This window comes from Gymnodraco acuticeps, unplaced genomic scaffold (genome assembly GCF_902827175.1).
Source record: "Gymnodraco acuticeps unplaced genomic scaffold, fGymAcu1.1, whole genome shotgun sequence".
NCBI lineage: Eukaryota > Metazoa > Chordata > Actinopteri > Perciformes > Bathydraconidae > Gymnodraco > Gymnodraco acuticeps.
In genome coordinates this window covers 1,213,734-1,231,721 of record NW_022992177.1, presented here as the reverse complement: position 1 = coordinate 1,231,721, position 17,988 = coordinate 1,213,734, and the positions used below count along the sequence as shown (strand labels likewise).

The 17,988-nt window shown below is 38.7% G+C and overlaps 3 protein-coding genes across 4 annotated transcripts; all 3 read left to right on the top strand.

The window, feature by feature from the left end:
- Positions 1-4,142: 4,142 nt before the first annotated feature.
- Positions 4,143-9,977, top strand: parp6b (poly (ADP-ribose) polymerase family, member 6b). Its single transcript, XM_034205003.1, has 22 exons — positions 4,143-4,175; positions 4,477-4,536; positions 5,318-5,412; positions 5,503-5,563; positions 5,668-5,758; positions 5,840-5,906; positions 6,395-6,544; positions 6,632-6,761; positions 6,907-7,038; positions 7,390-7,485; positions 7,584-7,676; positions 7,787-7,912; positions 8,025-8,090; positions 8,230-8,297; positions 8,405-8,453; positions 8,579-8,691; positions 8,800-8,872; positions 8,986-9,055; positions 9,185-9,264; positions 9,359-9,422; positions 9,512-9,596; positions 9,712-9,977. The coding sequence occupies exons 1-22, from the start codon at positions 4,143-4,145 to the stop codon at positions 9,806-9,808; spliced, it is 1,899 nt and encodes a 632-aa protein (XP_034060894.1). The 3' UTR covers positions 9,809-9,977.
- A 1,837-nt stretch (positions 9,978-11,814) lies between these two features.
- On the top strand, positions 11,815-12,474 carry rpp25a (ribonuclease P and MRP subunit p25, a). The gene has a single exon (XM_034205002.1). The coding sequence runs from the start codon at positions 11,815-11,817 to the stop codon at positions 12,472-12,474; it is 660 nt and encodes a 219-aa protein (XP_034060893.1).
- A 1,364-nt stretch (positions 12,475-13,838) lies between these two features.
- On the top strand, positions 13,839-15,912 carry LOC117538909 (cytochrome c oxidase subunit 5A, mitochondrial). 2 transcript variants are annotated; one of them, XM_034204879.1, is made up of 5 exons: positions 13,839-14,000; positions 14,753-14,869; positions 15,062-15,183; positions 15,295-15,412; positions 15,504-15,912. In XM_034204879.1, exons 1-4 carry the CDS (start codon positions 13,928-13,930, stop codon positions 15,406-15,408), a joined length of 426 nt encoding a protein of 141 aa, XP_034060770.1. In that variant the 5' UTR covers positions 13,839-13,927; the 3' UTR covers positions 15,409-15,412; positions 15,504-15,912. The 2 variants fall into 2 exon arrangements, with proteins under 2 accessions (XP_034060770.1, XP_034060771.1); XM_034204880.1 differs by having other exon boundaries at positions 15,295-15,416.
- The last annotated feature ends 2,076 nt before the right edge of the window (positions 15,913-17,988 follow it).

Here is a 17,988-nt window from a genome sequence, read left to right as displayed (position 1 = left end):
CAAGACCAAGCATGCTGCGCTAACTTATTGGTACGGCCATACAGACAACTTACAAGGTAGGAACTTGGCAGCGAATGTCTACTGGGTTGCATAATACATAATGTATTACCTTCGGTCGTTCCCTTCCATGATAATGATGATGTATAATCGTCTTCAAATGTAATAACGCGGACAAACAGACCAACTAGGTGATCACATGGTTCTTCTTCTTCTTCTTCTTCTTCTTCTTCTTCTTCTTCTTCTTCTTCTTCTTCTTCTTCTTCTTCTTCTTCTTCTTCTTCTTCTTCTTCTTCTTCTTCTTCTTCTTCTTCTTCTTCTTCTTCTTCTTCTTCTTCTTCTTCTTCTTCTTCTTCTTCTTCTTCTTCTTCTTCTTCTTCTTCTTGGCGGTAGGGAAACAGCTGATGTGTAATGTGGACTCACAAGGCGGGGTCGCGGGGGCGGAGGAGGGGTCGGACGTCCGACCCCGCCTTTTATCCGACCCCGCCCCATTCCGCGTTCCGCAGCGAGGACCTTCTCATCCGGTTCGACGTGACTGACCCGAGCCTCGTTGTTCTGATAGCTCCGCCCCTTCGCTCCAACCCCCCTCCCTCCCCCCACATCTACAGGTGAAAATTACTTTTGCAACACATTTATCGCAAGAAGTGTAGCAAAAGTCAAGACCGCAGATTCGTCGATTTATACTACCACAGAGCAGATTCGTCAAGTTGTAATGACTGATTTGAGAGGTTGTAATAAATAAAGTTGCAGTTGTAATGGAAAATATATTTTAAAAATATGTATTTTTCTGCAAGTGAACAAGCTACAAAACTTTTTTTTTCTTCTGTGACTTCAAATTTGGTTCACAGTTACGTGGATATTTTATACAAGTGTAAATGTATGCACACAAGCTCAGATTTTTTTCTGCAAGTGCTCACATCAGGTTTTACACACTCTCGCATTTTGCACCATATCTACCTTCATATAACACACAAGTAATTGTGTTCATTTGTCTTCGGAATTTGAGCCAAATTTACTTATTACACTTTTGAATAATCAATTAGATTAATATAGTCACATTTATTGTCCTTATTATTTCACAACATTTTAACAATTTATCTTGTTTTTAAAAATATATGTATTTTCAGCTCTTTTTGAATAATACACGTCCTATCAAATCAAATCAAATCAAGTTTTATTTATATAGCACATTTATAAACGATTTTTGGTCGAGCCAAAGTGCTGTACATATAATAAAAATAGCCTACAGTGGAGACACTTTACAGCTAATACAATAGCACAGATTGTTCAGAATATCAGTATGAGAAAAAACGACACCCTCTATCAATGTCTTTAATCCATGCAACGTACTCATAATGCATTCAAGTACAATCAGTGCAGTATGTAAACATACTCCGTTTTTTTATTTGCCAGTGATTCTCCCAATGCATTGCACAAAGGAAAAGACAACATAACTCTGAGTTGCAAAACATTAAAAATAATTATAAATGTTAAATAAAAAACACTGTTGGGAGAAAACAAAAAAATGGTGCATTCGTCAGTGACATTCATTGATTCATTGTTCCATTTATTTATTCAATCAAAATCATCATTCAATTGTCCCTCTTCTGAAATAATGTTGATGTACAGAGGTGAGAAAGACACAGAAATACAAATGAGTTTGTTTTGTTCAATCAATTGCACACTGATGTACAATCACTTACTCTTGTTTTAGTAAATAGTCTGCATGCCATATAGTGCAGGACATACTGTCCATCTGCCTCCCCCCCTCTCTCTCTCCCTCTCCCTCTCAGCAACAGCTCTCTCTTGTGGATGACTGATTGGAGTGTCTTCTTAGTGACTGTCAGGATTCTCATGTTTTGTCACGTTTGTAGTTTTGTATGTCTGGTTATGGGTGTTTTCCTCCTTGTATATTGTCTGGTTCTTCTTCCTGTGTTTTTCCCCTGTCGTTAGTTTCCCTGGTGTGTCTAGTTGTCTGATTGTGTTCACCTGTGGCCCTTGTGTTTCTCCTCCCCTGCCCGGCTGTTTCTCGTCTTGTGATTACCCCTCCCAGTATTTAGTCTGTTCTCTTCCTGTGTTCAGTGTTGGTTCGTCTTGTGATTTGGCTTGTCCTCGGTGAGAGTTCTGTTCTGTCTTTGTTAGAATAGCCTTGAAATAAAGGAATTTTCACGTTAATCTGCATTTGGGTCCTACCTGCTTCACACACCGTAACAGTGACAGTGTGATCCTGCAGGATATGTGCTGAATGGTGGGAGGATATTAGGTTGTTCTATACAGTAACTGCAATGTCAGGTCAAAAGGCTTTCTTCCTTAACTACAGTTGCAATGATTGCAATGCGCAAATAGTAAACCAATTAAATGAGTTAAACATAGATTAAAATGTCTTGTCTGTGTGTTTAAAATCTGTATGCGTGTCTATATGATTTTATCCTGTATATGTAAAGAGGTCTAGCTTTCTGGTGTTGTCGGGTGGAAGACCCTAATAACTGGTTTCAAATCCAGCTTGGGACATTAGTTCCTTGTTATACCCCTATTTCCCTCGCTTAATATATATTGTGGCTGTTAATTTAAATTAAACAAAAGAGATATAGAGATATCTTAATCTCAGTAGAATATTTTTTTATTTATTTTTACAGTTTATTTATAATGCTCAATCTTGACCACTTGGTTTCTATACAACAGATGCATCATTACATAGTTATAGATGTATACAAGCTGGTTGCTGTGGAAATCTGATCCCTACACAATTCACTGTGAAACTGTTGTTAATTTATCTTCTGATGCCTGACAGTTAAGGCCTAACACGATGACATAACATGAGGTGTATCAAATGTGTGGATACAAAGACAACACAATATAATATTAAAGTGTCTGAGGCGTTGGCAGAGTGTTGGCTCTTCGCAGTAGAAATGCAATCTGCTTGATGTTCTCAATGTTCATGCACAGCTTTTAAAGTGGCAGTATTCTGTAAAGTATAGGGTTCATGCTATAGTGTCTACCCACTATAAATAAACACAGCCACATAACCATCACCTACTCCAGTCTAAGTGGATTACTCTGGGAAAAGCACTTGTTGAGAGAAGACCTGCACAGATGTATGCAGTCGTAGCAGCGTCTAATCTGTCCAGACTGCAGAGCAGCAGGTAACGGCCAACAAGGGTAACTGCCAATTAAGGTCAGACTGAGGCCCACTGACAGGTATAATAAATAAAAATAACCTCACCCATATTACCATCCTTCAAACATGCATCAGGGCCCTTTTTCTTTTCACAGTCTTTAAACTGATTCATGAATCAGACTTTTGAAGAGTCTGGAGGATAGCATGAGGATTATGTTTGTTTTTCTCCTCCTAATAGTCTGAAAGAGGATAGCAATAATATTAGGGCTGCAAAATTAATCACATTTATTCAGAAAAAGCAATACAGAGTAGCAATATTTAAATTGCAGGAAGCACAATATTGGTTAAATGCTATAAATATTCGATGTGATAAATAACAATCAATTATTGTGGTCCTGCAGAGATATCCCGGCCTGCAAATGGTCTTATAAAGACTTTAAAAACATATTTGTTTGGTACAGATCCTTTAAAAAAAGTAAGTCTGTAAAAGTATCAGTAAGTGTGCATCAGAGCAAAGTCTTGGCTTGACAGAGCTGCAGGTCTTGTCCTCAGCCTCTCCCCTCTCTGGACCAGGTTCAGCTGATCAGGTGGTCGGTATCATCGGCCAATCACGTGACTCTGAAGTCTGAGACTGAACATGTGAGACTTCCTGCTGTCCAAAGGCAGGAGGAGAGCCAAACACTCACAGCAAACACTGCAGAGCACTCAAACAGCAATATTCATTGTTTTTGTCGTTTGATCTTCACACATGGACGTGAGAATTTATTTTGTACATCATCACTTTGTTTCTTTGATTGGAATATGTGGACAATCCATGGTTTTTTTTCAGGAATGAAAGGTAAACACTTAACTTGTTTTAGTCTTTTGAATGATTGTATTATTTTTTTTACAATAGATTCTCACACAAAGGGAGGTAAATACAAATATTTGTATTCAAAGGTATAATGTGTTCATTTTGGTAAATAGTATCTGAAGTCACATGTGTTTTCCAGCATTAGTCACAGTTGGGGAAGCATACTGTTGGTTGATGCTGGAGAAGTGCCAAAGAGCTGAACACATGGTGAGTCTTTAACAACCCTCTACTACTCATATTTATAATATCACACTGAATCTGTTGAATCTGTTTCAGGGTAGAAAAGTATTTGCATTGACACGCATACTTTTTTACATCTGAAATCATCCGCCAATTAATTGCATTTGGTCAGAATTTTTACTTTGGATCGATAGTTTTATCTGCATACACTTTTTAATCGGTGAGAGTCTCAGCAGCATGGCTATAGTTGACTTGTTTTAGGAAGACAGGAGGAAGTAATTAGCAGAGAAGATCTTTTGATTGACAGATTTTCCCATTAACCCGACAGGAGACCGAGAGCCAGACTGATGAGGACAGTGACTCGGAGGAAATCCTGTGTGGAGTCCATGTAAGCTTTGTATTGAATGTTATTCAAGCACTGACACAATTATCATCTCACACCTAAATTAAGACAACTACCTACAATGGTTGCACAAAAACACAAATTATCATCACTGGATGTTCGGAGCAAAATCACTACCTTTATATATTATGAAACCTTTCTTGACATGCAAACAAGAGTATAAAGATGTGATCAATCATTTATAACACTGGGATGTAGTTTTAAGCAGATTTAAGGACAAATCATTTTTGAAGCAACTACAACTGAAAAATAAATAACAAACAGGTATAAATACTTGATTAAACTACATATGACATCACATACAACATTCCTTATCTTGTGTAATGAAACACTGATGAGCTCTTTATACAGCAGGTTTCAAATATATGGTTTTAACTAAATATTGAAAAGCTTAAACTTAAAAATCTTTACCCTAACTTTCTAACTCAAGGTTACCACTTACTAGACTTTCAGCAGTATCTTGTGTATCAACGGCCTATGGAGTTTATCACATAACATATATTAATACAAACTCAAACAGTTCCATTTACTTGATTACATCTCGTAAAGTGCTACAGTAAACCGTTTTTAAGTGTTTATCGTGGGCTAAAAATGATACAAGGAATGAAGAGGTCCATGAAAATAAAGTGTGACCAACATTTAATATCTTAAGGAGGCGTAAAATCCCTTTTCTAAGCCATTATTCGATGTGACTCGTTAATCCCTCGCCCCCCGCGGTGCTGAGCTGTTTGGGCCATGAGGAAAGTGTTAGTGTTTGTCTCGGCAGGAGAGCTGTGCCACCGACCTGACTCACCACCCTCAGCTGGATACTGACATAGAGGCAGTCATGACTTTGTATTCAGACTCTGCAGTCTCCATCAGGTCAGGACCTTTTTCTTATTCATGATCTTTAAGGATCTCGGCTGCTTTCCTACGTTGTCAACTCTCCATCTACTTTTCTTCTTCTTTTAGGGATTATGTGTCAATTGAAGAAGTGGATGTTGACTTAAAGATAAATACCAACGTTTTGGATGTACGTGAATTACAACACACTCAATTCAAGTTCAGTATATTGACATGTTTGTTGTTGTGGCATGTTGGTGTGTTTAATATGCTTGTGCTGTGTGGTGTCCGAAGGAGGAAGTAGCCGAGGCCTGGAGGATTAACCTCTCGGATCCCATTGTTATCCGTCTGCACTTCTCTTCGTCTCAGTATCTCGACGGACCTGGTGAGCATCAACAACACTGCTGCAAACTACATTTACTATAAATCAATGTAACATCTGATTAAGTGTTCATTCTCGAAACAGCTCCTTCAGTTGAAGTCTTTCAACCGTCCAACAGAGATCATTTCAGCCTGAGGAAGCAACTACAGAAGTGAGTGTTTGGGCAAATATTGTAAAGGGTTTTAAGTTCCTGTTACGAAAGAGATCAGATCATTTAACTCAGTCGTTATGCATTCTATTTGAATGGTATAGACAGGGCAAAATAGGTAAATTTCACTTACCTGCACTTGGTGAAAGTAAATATGGTTGTAGTTATAAGCAGCCTTTTTTAGGTTAAGGCTACAAAACTACTTGAATACATTTAGAAATACACCATGGTCTGGGTTTTTACAAGTTGGTTAGTTGCGTAATGTAGCAAGCATTATGTGCAACATCGATGTTGTCTTATGGTTGAATTAATGATCTACCATGGATAAAGATGATAAGGGCTTTTTAAATCTTCTAGTAGGTGGAGCGAGCCCCTTGTAATCCATATAGGAGGCTGACAAACACACATCAAATAGTCTGGAAACATCCAAAGCCGTCTATGGTAAGCTTTTCCACAATGGCTCAAACTAACTCTTAATTTCTGCTCCCCAGTATTCTCACAGTCTTCTTATCTCAGGAGTGGAAACATCTGACATGTGAGAGCGTTGTATTCCGACAGAAGAGAGGACACAGCTGGTTCAGGTCAAGTGGAACTATCAAGAAATTCCGTGCAAGACTCCGCATCTGGCTCACAAAAGCAAAGTATGTGACCGTCTGATGAATCCAGCGGTTCTATTGCTGAGTCGGTCTGATTTGAAGTCAACGTTCACTGTTCCTCACTGTGAGCAGGTCCGGTGAGCTCCAGGAACGTCCTGCGAGAGGGAGGATCATTTCACCAGCGATGAAAATAAATCGTGCACATTCTTACACCATCAATAACCTCCCAGGGGACCTCTTCACCTACACACCCAGTGGAAAGGTGAATTTAAAGCACTCATCTGAGAGATTCTCCTGGATATTTTATGGTTACGGCCATATTTGAAACATCCTTTCAATGTTTTTGTTACTCCTAAATATGGGTTCTGTAGGTTTTAACCACAGTGCTTGTGTTTCTTCTCTCACAGAGGGTGGTGGTGTCTGCGGTAAAGTCGTCAGCACAGCTCAGCACCAAACAGCTGATAGAGCTGCTTTTCTCCACCCAGGCCATCAAGCACTGTAAGACCACCCCAACTCTGCAGCATGGCTTCTTGGTGCAGGTAAAGCAAGACATCAAATACTACTATGTTTTGTCAGAGAGGGAAATTAAAGATAAGCTGTCTGAGAGTCAAACTCACCACATGCTTTTTCTGCCAGTGCAGCAATCACTGCTGGGTCAGATCACTTTGAAATGTAATTAGTTACTTAATATACTAATTGCAGGGCACATGTTGTAATGGGTCAAATAATCCATTGGTTTGCTGTGCAGACAATACAGAAATATTGCACTGAGTTTCTGATTGAAAAAAGTGTGACATCACAATTGTAATTGAAGTTTAAGCTCATATAAAGCAGATAGTAAAAGGAAATGCAATAAAAACCTATAATGTTGTTTTCCATTGTGTTGACAGGTAATGAGGTATGTGGAGCAGAGACTCCCGACGCTGAATGAATACTGTGTTGTCTGTGATGAGCGACATGTGCTACAGAACGGCCCTTTGTTACAGGTACACTCACACAATAAGCTGAAGATTTAGTGGCCTATCTGCTGATTAAGAAAAAACGGTTGAAACTCAATTGATTTTTACTTTTTGTGTGTTTTTAGCCAGCCGTTTGCACCAGAGAGCTCTGTGTTTTTTCCTTTTATACATTTGGGGTTATGTCTGGAGCTACAGAGGAGGTTGCCACTGGTGCAGAGGTATAGGAGAAACCAACATACACAAATAGGTAGTTTCATGGGTAGTTTAATAGTTGGTTTGGGCAATCATAATGTAAGATTGATGCATTGCAGTAATGGCTGATCTACAGGTGGCTGACCTGCTGGTGGCCATGTGCAGTGCCGCCCTTCAGTCTTCACGCAAGACCATCGTATTTGAACCATACCCTTCTGTGGTTGATCCCTGCAACCCACAAACCCTGGCCTTTAATCCTAAGGTTTCAGCTAAATGTATCTAATGATATATATATGTTTGATTACTTACTTGATTTATAATTATTGAGTCTGACATTGCTTTTATTCTGAAGGAATAATGTTTTGTCATTGCAGAGAAAGAGCTACGACAGGCTGCAAAAAGCGTTGGATAATGTCTTGTTAATCAGGAGGATGTCACAGGTGACTGATCCTAAAATAAATCCAACACTTATCACCCAATCTTTTAAATTCATATGGGGTTCAAGGCCTCTCAGAATAATCTGAAAGCTGGTGAATTTGGCAGTCGCATTAATACAAAAGGATATTTTATCCTATCCAGGGTCCATATTCTGAAATAAAGAAGCAGATGGACATGATAGACCCTCTCGCTCATCCCTTACTACAATGGTGAGTGATACAATCTAAACATACTTTTATTCTATTTCATTAATGTGAGATGTAGTCAAATCCAAATGTTTCTTATATCCATACCAATGTGTTTTGTTTTACAATAGGATTTTAGCAAGCAACACATCACACATTGTCAAGCTCCCGCTGGACAGGGTAACATAGAGCAGTTCACAGTTAGACAATGACATCTACCCAAAATGTCAGTTAGCCAAAAATGACGTGGTATATTGTTTTTATAATTTTTGTAAATTGTAAGCTTTCCTGTTTGTGCACAATAGCAACTTAAGTTCATGCACACGCCCCATCAGTTCCTGTTGATCAGCAGCCCTCCGTCTAGAGAGGCTCGCTTTCAAACAGCCAGGGAACTTTATGGAAGCACCTTTGCTTTTCAGTGAGTAAATACAAAGCTGTGCCACTAATATCAAACCTTCATATCCACCGCACATACATAATGTGATCCCTGCTCCATTCGCTTAGATGCTATTTTCTCTTCTTGCAGTGGTTCCCACATTGAAAACTGGCACTCTATTTTGAGAAAGGGGCTGATTAATGCCTCTTATACAAAATTACAGGTAGAGTATCAACATATGAAAGGGTCTTGGATTCCTTATTCGATTATCTTTTGAGAGTTAAATCTATAAAACCATACAGATTTGAACTTAAGTCACATTGTTTCTTATTCAAGCTTCATGGAGCTGCATATGGGAAAGGCATCTATCTGAGTCCTATCTCGAGCATATCATTTGGGTATTCTGGTATGAATGCACACTTTCGTACTGTTTTTTAAATAATACTTTGCAAACAAAATTACATTTTGTACAAAAATGACCATCATCTTTTGATTTTAGCATGTTGTTTAAAACTGACCCTCCCTCTTTGTGCAGAGATGGGTAAAGGGCGACACCAAATGGACACCAAAGAAGAACTCATAAAGAAATACAACCAAATAAACAGAATCAATCAGGTACAGTCATGTTTGTCCAAAAGGTGACCGGTTGCATGGATATCTTCTTATTTTTTTGTATTTACTGTATTTATTTTGTCTTTCCTTGTATTAGGAACCACTGGGTCAAGCCAGGTTTCTGCAAAACAGGAATCTAAACTGCATTGCTCTCTGTGAAGGTACATTTCAGATCATAACCTTGATTTGATTATTGTGGGAATTATTTTGGGACAGTTGTTTTGTAAATGTTGTCTGCATATCTTGCCAGTCATAACTTCCAAGGACCTTCAAAAACATGGGAACATTTGGGTTTGTCCGATCCCCGACCATGTGTGCACACGCTTCCTCTTTGTGTGAGTCTTGCAGCAGAAACAGAAATACCTTCACATCTTCTCGGCCTCCCAGAGTTATGATTCATTTCAAATGATATTGCAGGTTTGCACAACATTCTGCTTTTGTCTGTTTCAGATATGAGAACGGTCAGGTGGGAGATGTTCACATCGACACCGAGGAGGACAAGATCCACAGGGACATTTTACAAGTAATTGCTTCAAAGCCGTGCTGAGAAAACAAATGCTTTATCATAAGAGTGTAGACTTCATATTTATTTATTTTTCACACTGACTGAAATAGGTTTTGCTTTCTTTGATTGTCAGCTTTTATTTAAATGAAAAACGCTAACTCAAAGTAAAGAAAAAAACACCACAAAGGTGAAGAGCTCTCTTTCTTTTATCAACTGCAATAATACGAGATGAAATGGGTGTGTTGTTTCAGGCATCTGTAAAGATTTGTTTGCTTTACATCTCATTTTGTCTTATCTGACACACCCAAATAGTCTTGTGTAAATATGTATTATAAATATGTGTTATACGTTTGTACTGTAAACACATATTTTGTACCTTTTTATAACCACACATTTTTCAATTAAACATAATTTTCTTCTTTCAAATTATCAAATGTTTTCCTTTTAATGAAATGTTTGAAGAGCGACAAAAACAGATATGTGTAATATCTGTTTTGTACCACAAGATGGAAGTGTTACAATAACAACTGCTGAGGGCTTTACTTCACAAAGCCAACGAAACCTCATCATGTCATGTTATAGCAGCTCTTAATGTCTTCAAGTAGAGACTGCTACACTTTTTAAAATTAGAATTGTTTAGATCTTATTGTGAGAACATTAAAACATGAGCCTGTGTAGTATTCTACCTCAGGGAAAAGAACACTGCATAACTACATAACACAGATGTGTCACAGGATTCACACACACAAAAGAAAGTCTCAAACTAAGAAAAGGATTTGGGATTTTTGTGGCACATGCAGTGACTAAACCACAGACATTATCAGAGTGTTTTTTTTTACCACTATTGTCATAATGAGAAATCACTGATGGACAGTTAAAATGCATTAAATTGACATTCATGGCCAGTGGGTTACTCTCATGGAACCAATAGCATTTTGTTCTGGGATATATCAACACCACGAGAACCACATCTTTGTGCTCACTGTTCGAGTCAGTGGATATTATGGGGTGCATACCATCCTGTGAGGCAGAATGCACCATTATAACAGTGTACTGGTTCCACATGAGCCCCACAGCTGCCTCCCTGGGCTCTGCTCCTGCAGAGAACGCCTCTTGGAAAACTCATCTGTTTGCATCTGGATACAGATATTTTCTTTCAAGTTCTGGTTTTATGCAAATGTAGCAAACAAATAAATGGGCACGCTCCGAGGTACAATTGTCCTCATGAATGTCAGGAGGTAGCACACACTTTCTGGGTCAGGCCAGCAGTCAATGGAGGAGAACTGAAGTCGCTGTAATAGCCCAAAGGAAGAGATTTCTGAAGGACCATATGGCTCTCTGATGATAGTGCAAAGGGAACGCTGCCTTGAAAACCATGATATGTTGCCATAGTTGTTATTTTATTTCTCTATATCTTTACGTGAGACTGGTGCAATATCTGCAAAAAGCCACATTAAAAACGTTGACAATCGAAACCAAATCAGTTGAAACAGGGGATTGTTTCAACTGCACGCCTTGTTTAATCTAATTAACTCATGTTTATTCATCCATGTAATTCAAGCATCCACATGGACAAAAAAACCTCTGAGCCCTTCAGGGTTCAACAAAAGCTTCCTTCAAATACCAACAACTACATTGTGACAGACATTATTAAATGATGTGTGTGCCTTTAAGAGCCCTATGTCCCACTCTACATGTCTCTCTCTGAGCCTCATATGTTTGTTGGCATCAGCTGTCCTCAGTGCTGAAAAGAGCAAGGACATCTTTTCCTTCACTTCAATGGGATTAGAGGAAGAAATACCCTCTTCACACTGCTGGCTGTCATCGCAGTGCTCAGAAGACAAAGAGGAGAAGATGCTGTATGTACAGAGGACAGAAAGAAGAACAGGAGAAGACTGAAGTTTGGATTACAAGGCTGACCAGTTTTACATTTCTTATGCAAAATGGACAGAAAACATGTTTCTGACCTTAGGAGAGGTATGCAACTAATCCGAGGCTGCAGGCTCAGAAACAGCATTCTGATCTGTTATTTAACTGCTTTTTAAACCATGAGTGAACCCAGAGGTCAGATGCAGAGTTCAAACGCTACAAGCAGCTCCTTAATGGAACAACAGTCTGCTTCCCCCGACCCTGATGTCCCACCTTCATCTTCGTCTTCAAAGCTTGGCCAGAGCAAGTTCAGGAGAGTCAGCCGCACAGAGGACAGCAGTCCATATCCGATCCCTGGCCTAGCAGCTGACATCCTGCACATGCGAGTGAAAGAAGGAAGCAAGATCCGTAATTTACTGCGGTTTGCAACAGCTCGCATGGAAGGGGAAGGGGAAGGGAAAGACAGCAATGGGACATCGCTGAGACAGGTGGTCTTCACTGGCTCAGGAAGAGGAGTCACCAAGACCATCACTTGTGTGGAGATTCTGAAACGAAAAGTTGGAGAACTCCACCAGGTGTCAAAGCTCTACTACAAGACGGTGAATGAGGTCTGGGAGAGTCCCCAGCAGGGAGCCCCAGGTATAACCATGCAGAGGACTGTCCCTGCCATCTGTATCCTGCTCTCTAAAGACCCTCTGGATCCCCAGGAGCCTGGATACCAACCCCCCCAAACCAAGAGTGTCCCCACAGAGGACGCAGAGAGACTCAGAGGTCTGATCAGGCCGGCTCACAGTCCCTCCTCACAGCACACAGCCAAGAGAGTCTGTCTGGGTGACTGAGTGTAGGTCCCTCGTGAACGTCTGTCAAGTCCAACTTATACAGAGGAGCAACGGAAAGCATCCTAACTGGAAACATACAAAGAGGAAAAGTACACCCATCCACTGAGCATCAGTGATATTGGTATGACAGTGTGCCGGCAAGTGGCCTGAAAGCCTGTTCACCTGATACAAAAATATCCTCTGAGGAGGAGCCACCGGACTACAGAGCAGCTTCTTTTCTCAGGCTGTATGGCTCTCAATCATAAAAACATTTCTGTGTTTTTCTTATGTAGTATAATAAGACTACAAATGGATTACCTTGTATGGTACATTGACAATAAATTAAGATTTACCAAATGGACAAACTGTATTTTGTACTTTTACATTGTTCTTTAAACCTGAATGACTTTGAATTTCAATTTCGATGTTGAACTACAGCCTGTGGAATATCTGATAATTTACATATTAAGCTTGATCAGGGGTTTATTTCATTATGTCTCTGCACGTTAAGTTTGCCTATAATATGGAATAATCATATTATATTATAATACTATAATATTTCTCATCCAGATGATCAACATTAAGGACATTCTCCTCATCATAATCTACAATATTGCATCAGTATGCAACTTCACTGACAATGAAAGAAGTGTACTGAATGATACAATGATATGTAGAAATCAGAATCAGAATACCTTTATTAGTCCCACAGGGAGGAAATGTACTTTGTTACAGCAGAAAAAGAGCCAAAGACAGCTTAATGTTACGTAGAAGCATGCATAAAAAAGTTTTTAAAAAAAAAAAGTTAGAATATAATAAAGAAATGGGTTTGCATGTTAAAATGCGTTTTGAATTTTAGCATTGTACATGTTCACATGATGATAACAGCAATATAAAATAGTTACTAGATATCAGAGATCCTCTCATACAAAAGGTAAAATACAAACATTGTTGTTTGCGTCAAAATTCTCTATTCTGGTTTTTACTTTTGTGAAATTATGTATATTTTCATGGATCAACCACAATGTTTTGCTTGAGGATTAACTTTCATAATGATGATGTTCCTTCCCAGGGATGTCCCCTTTTTATTATGTTATGGAGTGTATATATCTTGTATTGTTTGATAAAAATCCTGTCATGGAAAAACACTTCATAGTAGAGAATATGACCTAGAGGTTTCACTTATTTACATATGGAAACTTAACATAACAGCTGAATTGTATGTTTAAGGGCTTGACATTTCAAATATTTTAATTAGAATACAACTGAAAAACCATGAAAAGGCTGTGTACTTTAGAACATATTTTAGGGTCAATGTCATGGTCAAAGTAGGTCAACAAAAAAGGACAATATACCATGTATGAGCTCTGCAGTCTGCACATGCGCAGAAGGGGGACAGCGTACGTGCCGAGCTAAAGCCATTAGCTTCCTCCTTCAGACTCTCCCCGGTGTGTGTAGCTGGCTGTCCCGCATCATGTTCAGAGCAGCCGTCCGTCTCTCGGTCTCCGGTGTCCGGAGTATCACCCGTACACAGCCGGGATGTCAAGGTATTTGCTCATTTTTAAATGTAATTTTGTAACTCTTAAAATGATCCGGGCTGAGCCTGAAATCATGTGTGTCCTCACGGCTGAAATCGCCGCTGGCTGTAGCTAACCGGTGCATCTAACAAAAAAACACGCCGCGATGTCAAATGTGACCATGTTTTACTTAGGTTAATTAATCTTTCGTTCAATACTAGCAGTACCCAAACACTCTGAGTAAAAGCTGCTGTGAAAATGTCCCAGTGTTGGGCTTGGTGGTGTCTGTGTCCTTGCTTTGACCCAGTCGGTGAGGCTCAGCCCGGGCCTGTGGTTCTTCTGCTGATGCTAGCTGCTAACTTGCTAACTTCTTGTTAAGCCTTCCATTCACCACAGCGTTATTGATATAAATGTACGATGATTTCAGAGGTGTGAGAAGTACTCGGATCTTGTGCTTGAGTAAAAGTAGAAATATCAGAATGTAGGAATACTCTGTTACAAGTAAAAGTCCTGCAATCAAAAACAATAGCGGAAACATAAAAGTCCTGCCTTCCTGCTGGTAGGTGTAGCAGCCAGGTCATATAAGGACGCTGGAAGAGAGCCAGCTGCATAACATTGCTATACAAAAATGGTCCTTATTCCACTTCACGTAGTGTAGATACATGCCCTTGAGTGTATTTGCCCTTCTACGCTACCTTACACAAGCTGTCATTGTGAATGCTTTGAAAGGAGATCACTATTTCCATATTTGTTCACATTATGTGTGTGTTTACATCACACAGCTCTTTTGGCCTCGAGGGGTTACTCGCATGGGAAGCAGGAGACGGACGAGGAGTTTGATGCCCGCTGGGTCACCTATTTCAACAAGTCAGACATTGATGCATGGGAACTGAGAAAAGGTAGGTTTGATAGTTTGAAAATAAATCTGTGAGGATGACTGCATTTATTTTTGGTTTTGGTCTTTAAACAGGATTTCCTCAAATATGCAAAATATGGAGTATGGCTGGCCTCAGGAAAGAAATGCAGCGTATAGTAAAAGTGTTAATTTCCTCACTGTTCTCCAATTTACCAGTTATAATTCCTTGTTTCAGGGATGAACACACTGATTGGTTATGATCTGGTACCCGAGCCAAAGATAGTTGAGGCAGCTCTGAAAGCCTGTCGGAGGCTAAACGACTTGGCGAGCGCTATCCGAATTTTGGAAGCTGTGAAGGTGAGAGATAAAGGGCACCTTCTGTGTTTAATTCAGGGACTATTGCCAACCAGCATCTTTGCAGCTGGAGGACTTGAGTTAATGATTAATGACCGTTTGACATTTCCTCAGGATAAAGCCGGCCCTCATAAAGATATCTACCCGTATCTGATCCAAGAGCTGAAGCCAACATTAGAGGAGCTTGGCATCTCTACACCTGAGGAGCTTGGCATTGACAAAGTGTAGGTGAGTAGGTATTCAAATCCTCTATTACGTCATGTTTTTCCCTACCCATTTTGTCATACAAGTGCAATCTAACATAAATGTTTGTTTTATTTCAGATCTAATGACGGTGGATATCCCCAGGACACAGAACCCTTGACCTAACTGTTTGCCCTACATGATACCTGTGATATTTAATTGGGCCTTTATTAAGTTATTTTGCTTGTAATATATTCATGAATCTAATAATAAATTAGAGTGAGGGTTAGTGAATACTTTGGGATATTTTAAACGGTTTGAGTACTTGAAGCATTACACTATATTCATTACAAGTTGCTTTAATGGGCAGCAGAGCGTCACTTCTCTGGTGGAGTGTGTCCGGACATCGTGTGACAGTCACCGTTTGCCACCAGGGAGCAGCGTTTTCACATGAATGTCAAAATCATTCTACTGTATCAATCTGCATTGCATCTGTTTTCATTTCAGGGAAGATTTAATTGCTTGTAAAATAAAGGTGTTAACATGTCAGATGCTCTTGTTATGTTATTATTCACACAACTGAAATATCACACTAAGGGAGCCTAAACATCTAAAAATGATTTTGAAGTTTTTATTTTATTTTATTGAAGATCAGGCAATTCTAACACTCAATGGACCCTGATAGATTATATGCGTATTGGCGAGTTGTGTTTGAGATGAAAGGTACCTTTGTATAAGGTTAAGCAAAACATACTTACAAGGTGTATTGGTTAAACTGAATAATAGGCTTCTGCTAAAGAAAGAAAGTAGTTGGACAATTTTAAATGTTGCCAATGTTTCTCTTTCTTTTTGAGCAAAGTTTTAACCTGCATCTATGGCAATTCTTCGTTTTAGCAAAACTAGTGCAAGACAATTCAAATGTTTTAAACAAGTCAAAGGTTTTAAGACTAGTGCTCCTAGTGTTGTGGAGTAAAGCCACAAACTTGGTTAAAAAAAATAGTCATTTTTGCCATTTTCTTCATCTCTGAGACTAGAGATTTATAAACGAGTGCAATTAAAACGTGTGATTAACTGGATAAAACAGGAATATATCCTGTGTTAATAGATATTGTTCATGCATTTTTTTTGCATTTATTCCTGTCAAAAAGACACTCAAATGTTGGGTAACATTGTACCTAAACAAAATATCAAAGGCATGATTTGTAGTCGATTTCAGAACATACACACTATACAATTTGTTAGATTAGAGTGTATTATTTGAACTATTTTAGCTTTATTGAAGTTAAACCTTTGGTTAAAAATAATGGACAGCAGATTCACTCTGTTATTTGCTGTTTGAATAAATTATGTGATTTGTTTTTAAATTGAAGCGTCTAAAACTCTCTGTCATTGAGCTTAATGACAGACTGAAATTAATTTTTTGACTTTAGTTTTTGCTCTTATCCTGTAATCAATCCTGTCATGTCACCCCCATCTGCTCAGTCTTTTTATAGAGTGGGTGGGAGTCACTTTAACCAAGATTTCCAGAACTGTCACATGTGGTATTTGGCTGTTTAAAATAGAAGCAGATGTAGATGCTTGCATTTAGAATCAGTTTTCTTGCCAAGCAAAAGCTCCCTATGTATACTGTTTAAGCTCCAATAAACCAACTATTACTGATTAAATTAATCTTACTGCAATATATATTATTTAATGTCAGTTATTTTGAAGATAGACCAAATTGTGGAAATGTAGAATATTACATCTGCAGTCCCTGAAGCAGATTACATTTGACAGCCTCTGTTAATCCTGCCTCAAAGAAAAAGCAGAGTAACTAATTAACCATGACTTTACAGCCAGACTTAATTTCCATGCATGTGTTCTGCTGTGAAATGTAACCAAACAGACAGCCGTGAAAAACAAACACTGTCTGTGGTGTAGAGGTCAGCCCCAGTTTGCAATGTTAATGAATGAGCTCCACATTCAGAGGTGGAATAAGTATTTAGATATTGTACTTAATTAGAAGTACCAGAGTGTAGGAATACTCCTATAGTCATGCAATACAAATTGTACTCAAGTAAAAGTAGAAAGTATCAAAGTATACTTAAAGTACGAAACGTAAAATAAGTAATTATGCAAATTGTCCCATTTCAGAATAATATATCATGTTTTGATTATAATTATTGATGCATTAAAGGGTTTATCAAAGCTGTTAAGGTGCAGATCATTTAAATTACTTTTATACTGCAGGTTAGCTTGTGAATTTTAACCCCAGGTGTAACTGAAGTCTTATTTAAGCGTTGATTATATTTCACATCAATAATCCAAATCTGAGTAATTCAATGTAGTGGAGTAAATGTACACGATTTACCTCTGAATTGTAGTTGAGTAGAAGTAGAAAGCAAAAAATGGTAGTACAAATACCTCAAAATTGTACTTAAGTACAGTACTTGAGTAAATGTACTAAATGTAGTTCCCTTACCACTGTCCAGATTACATTTCGTATTTTTTTCTTTCTGAATAGAGGTCGTGTTGCCTCAATAAAATCACACAAGTGTATAAAGGATAATAGCAGTGGGTGGGATTTCCGTGTGAAGTGGGAGTGTAGCTCCACAGAAATGCAGGAAAGAAACCCCTCTTTACGAG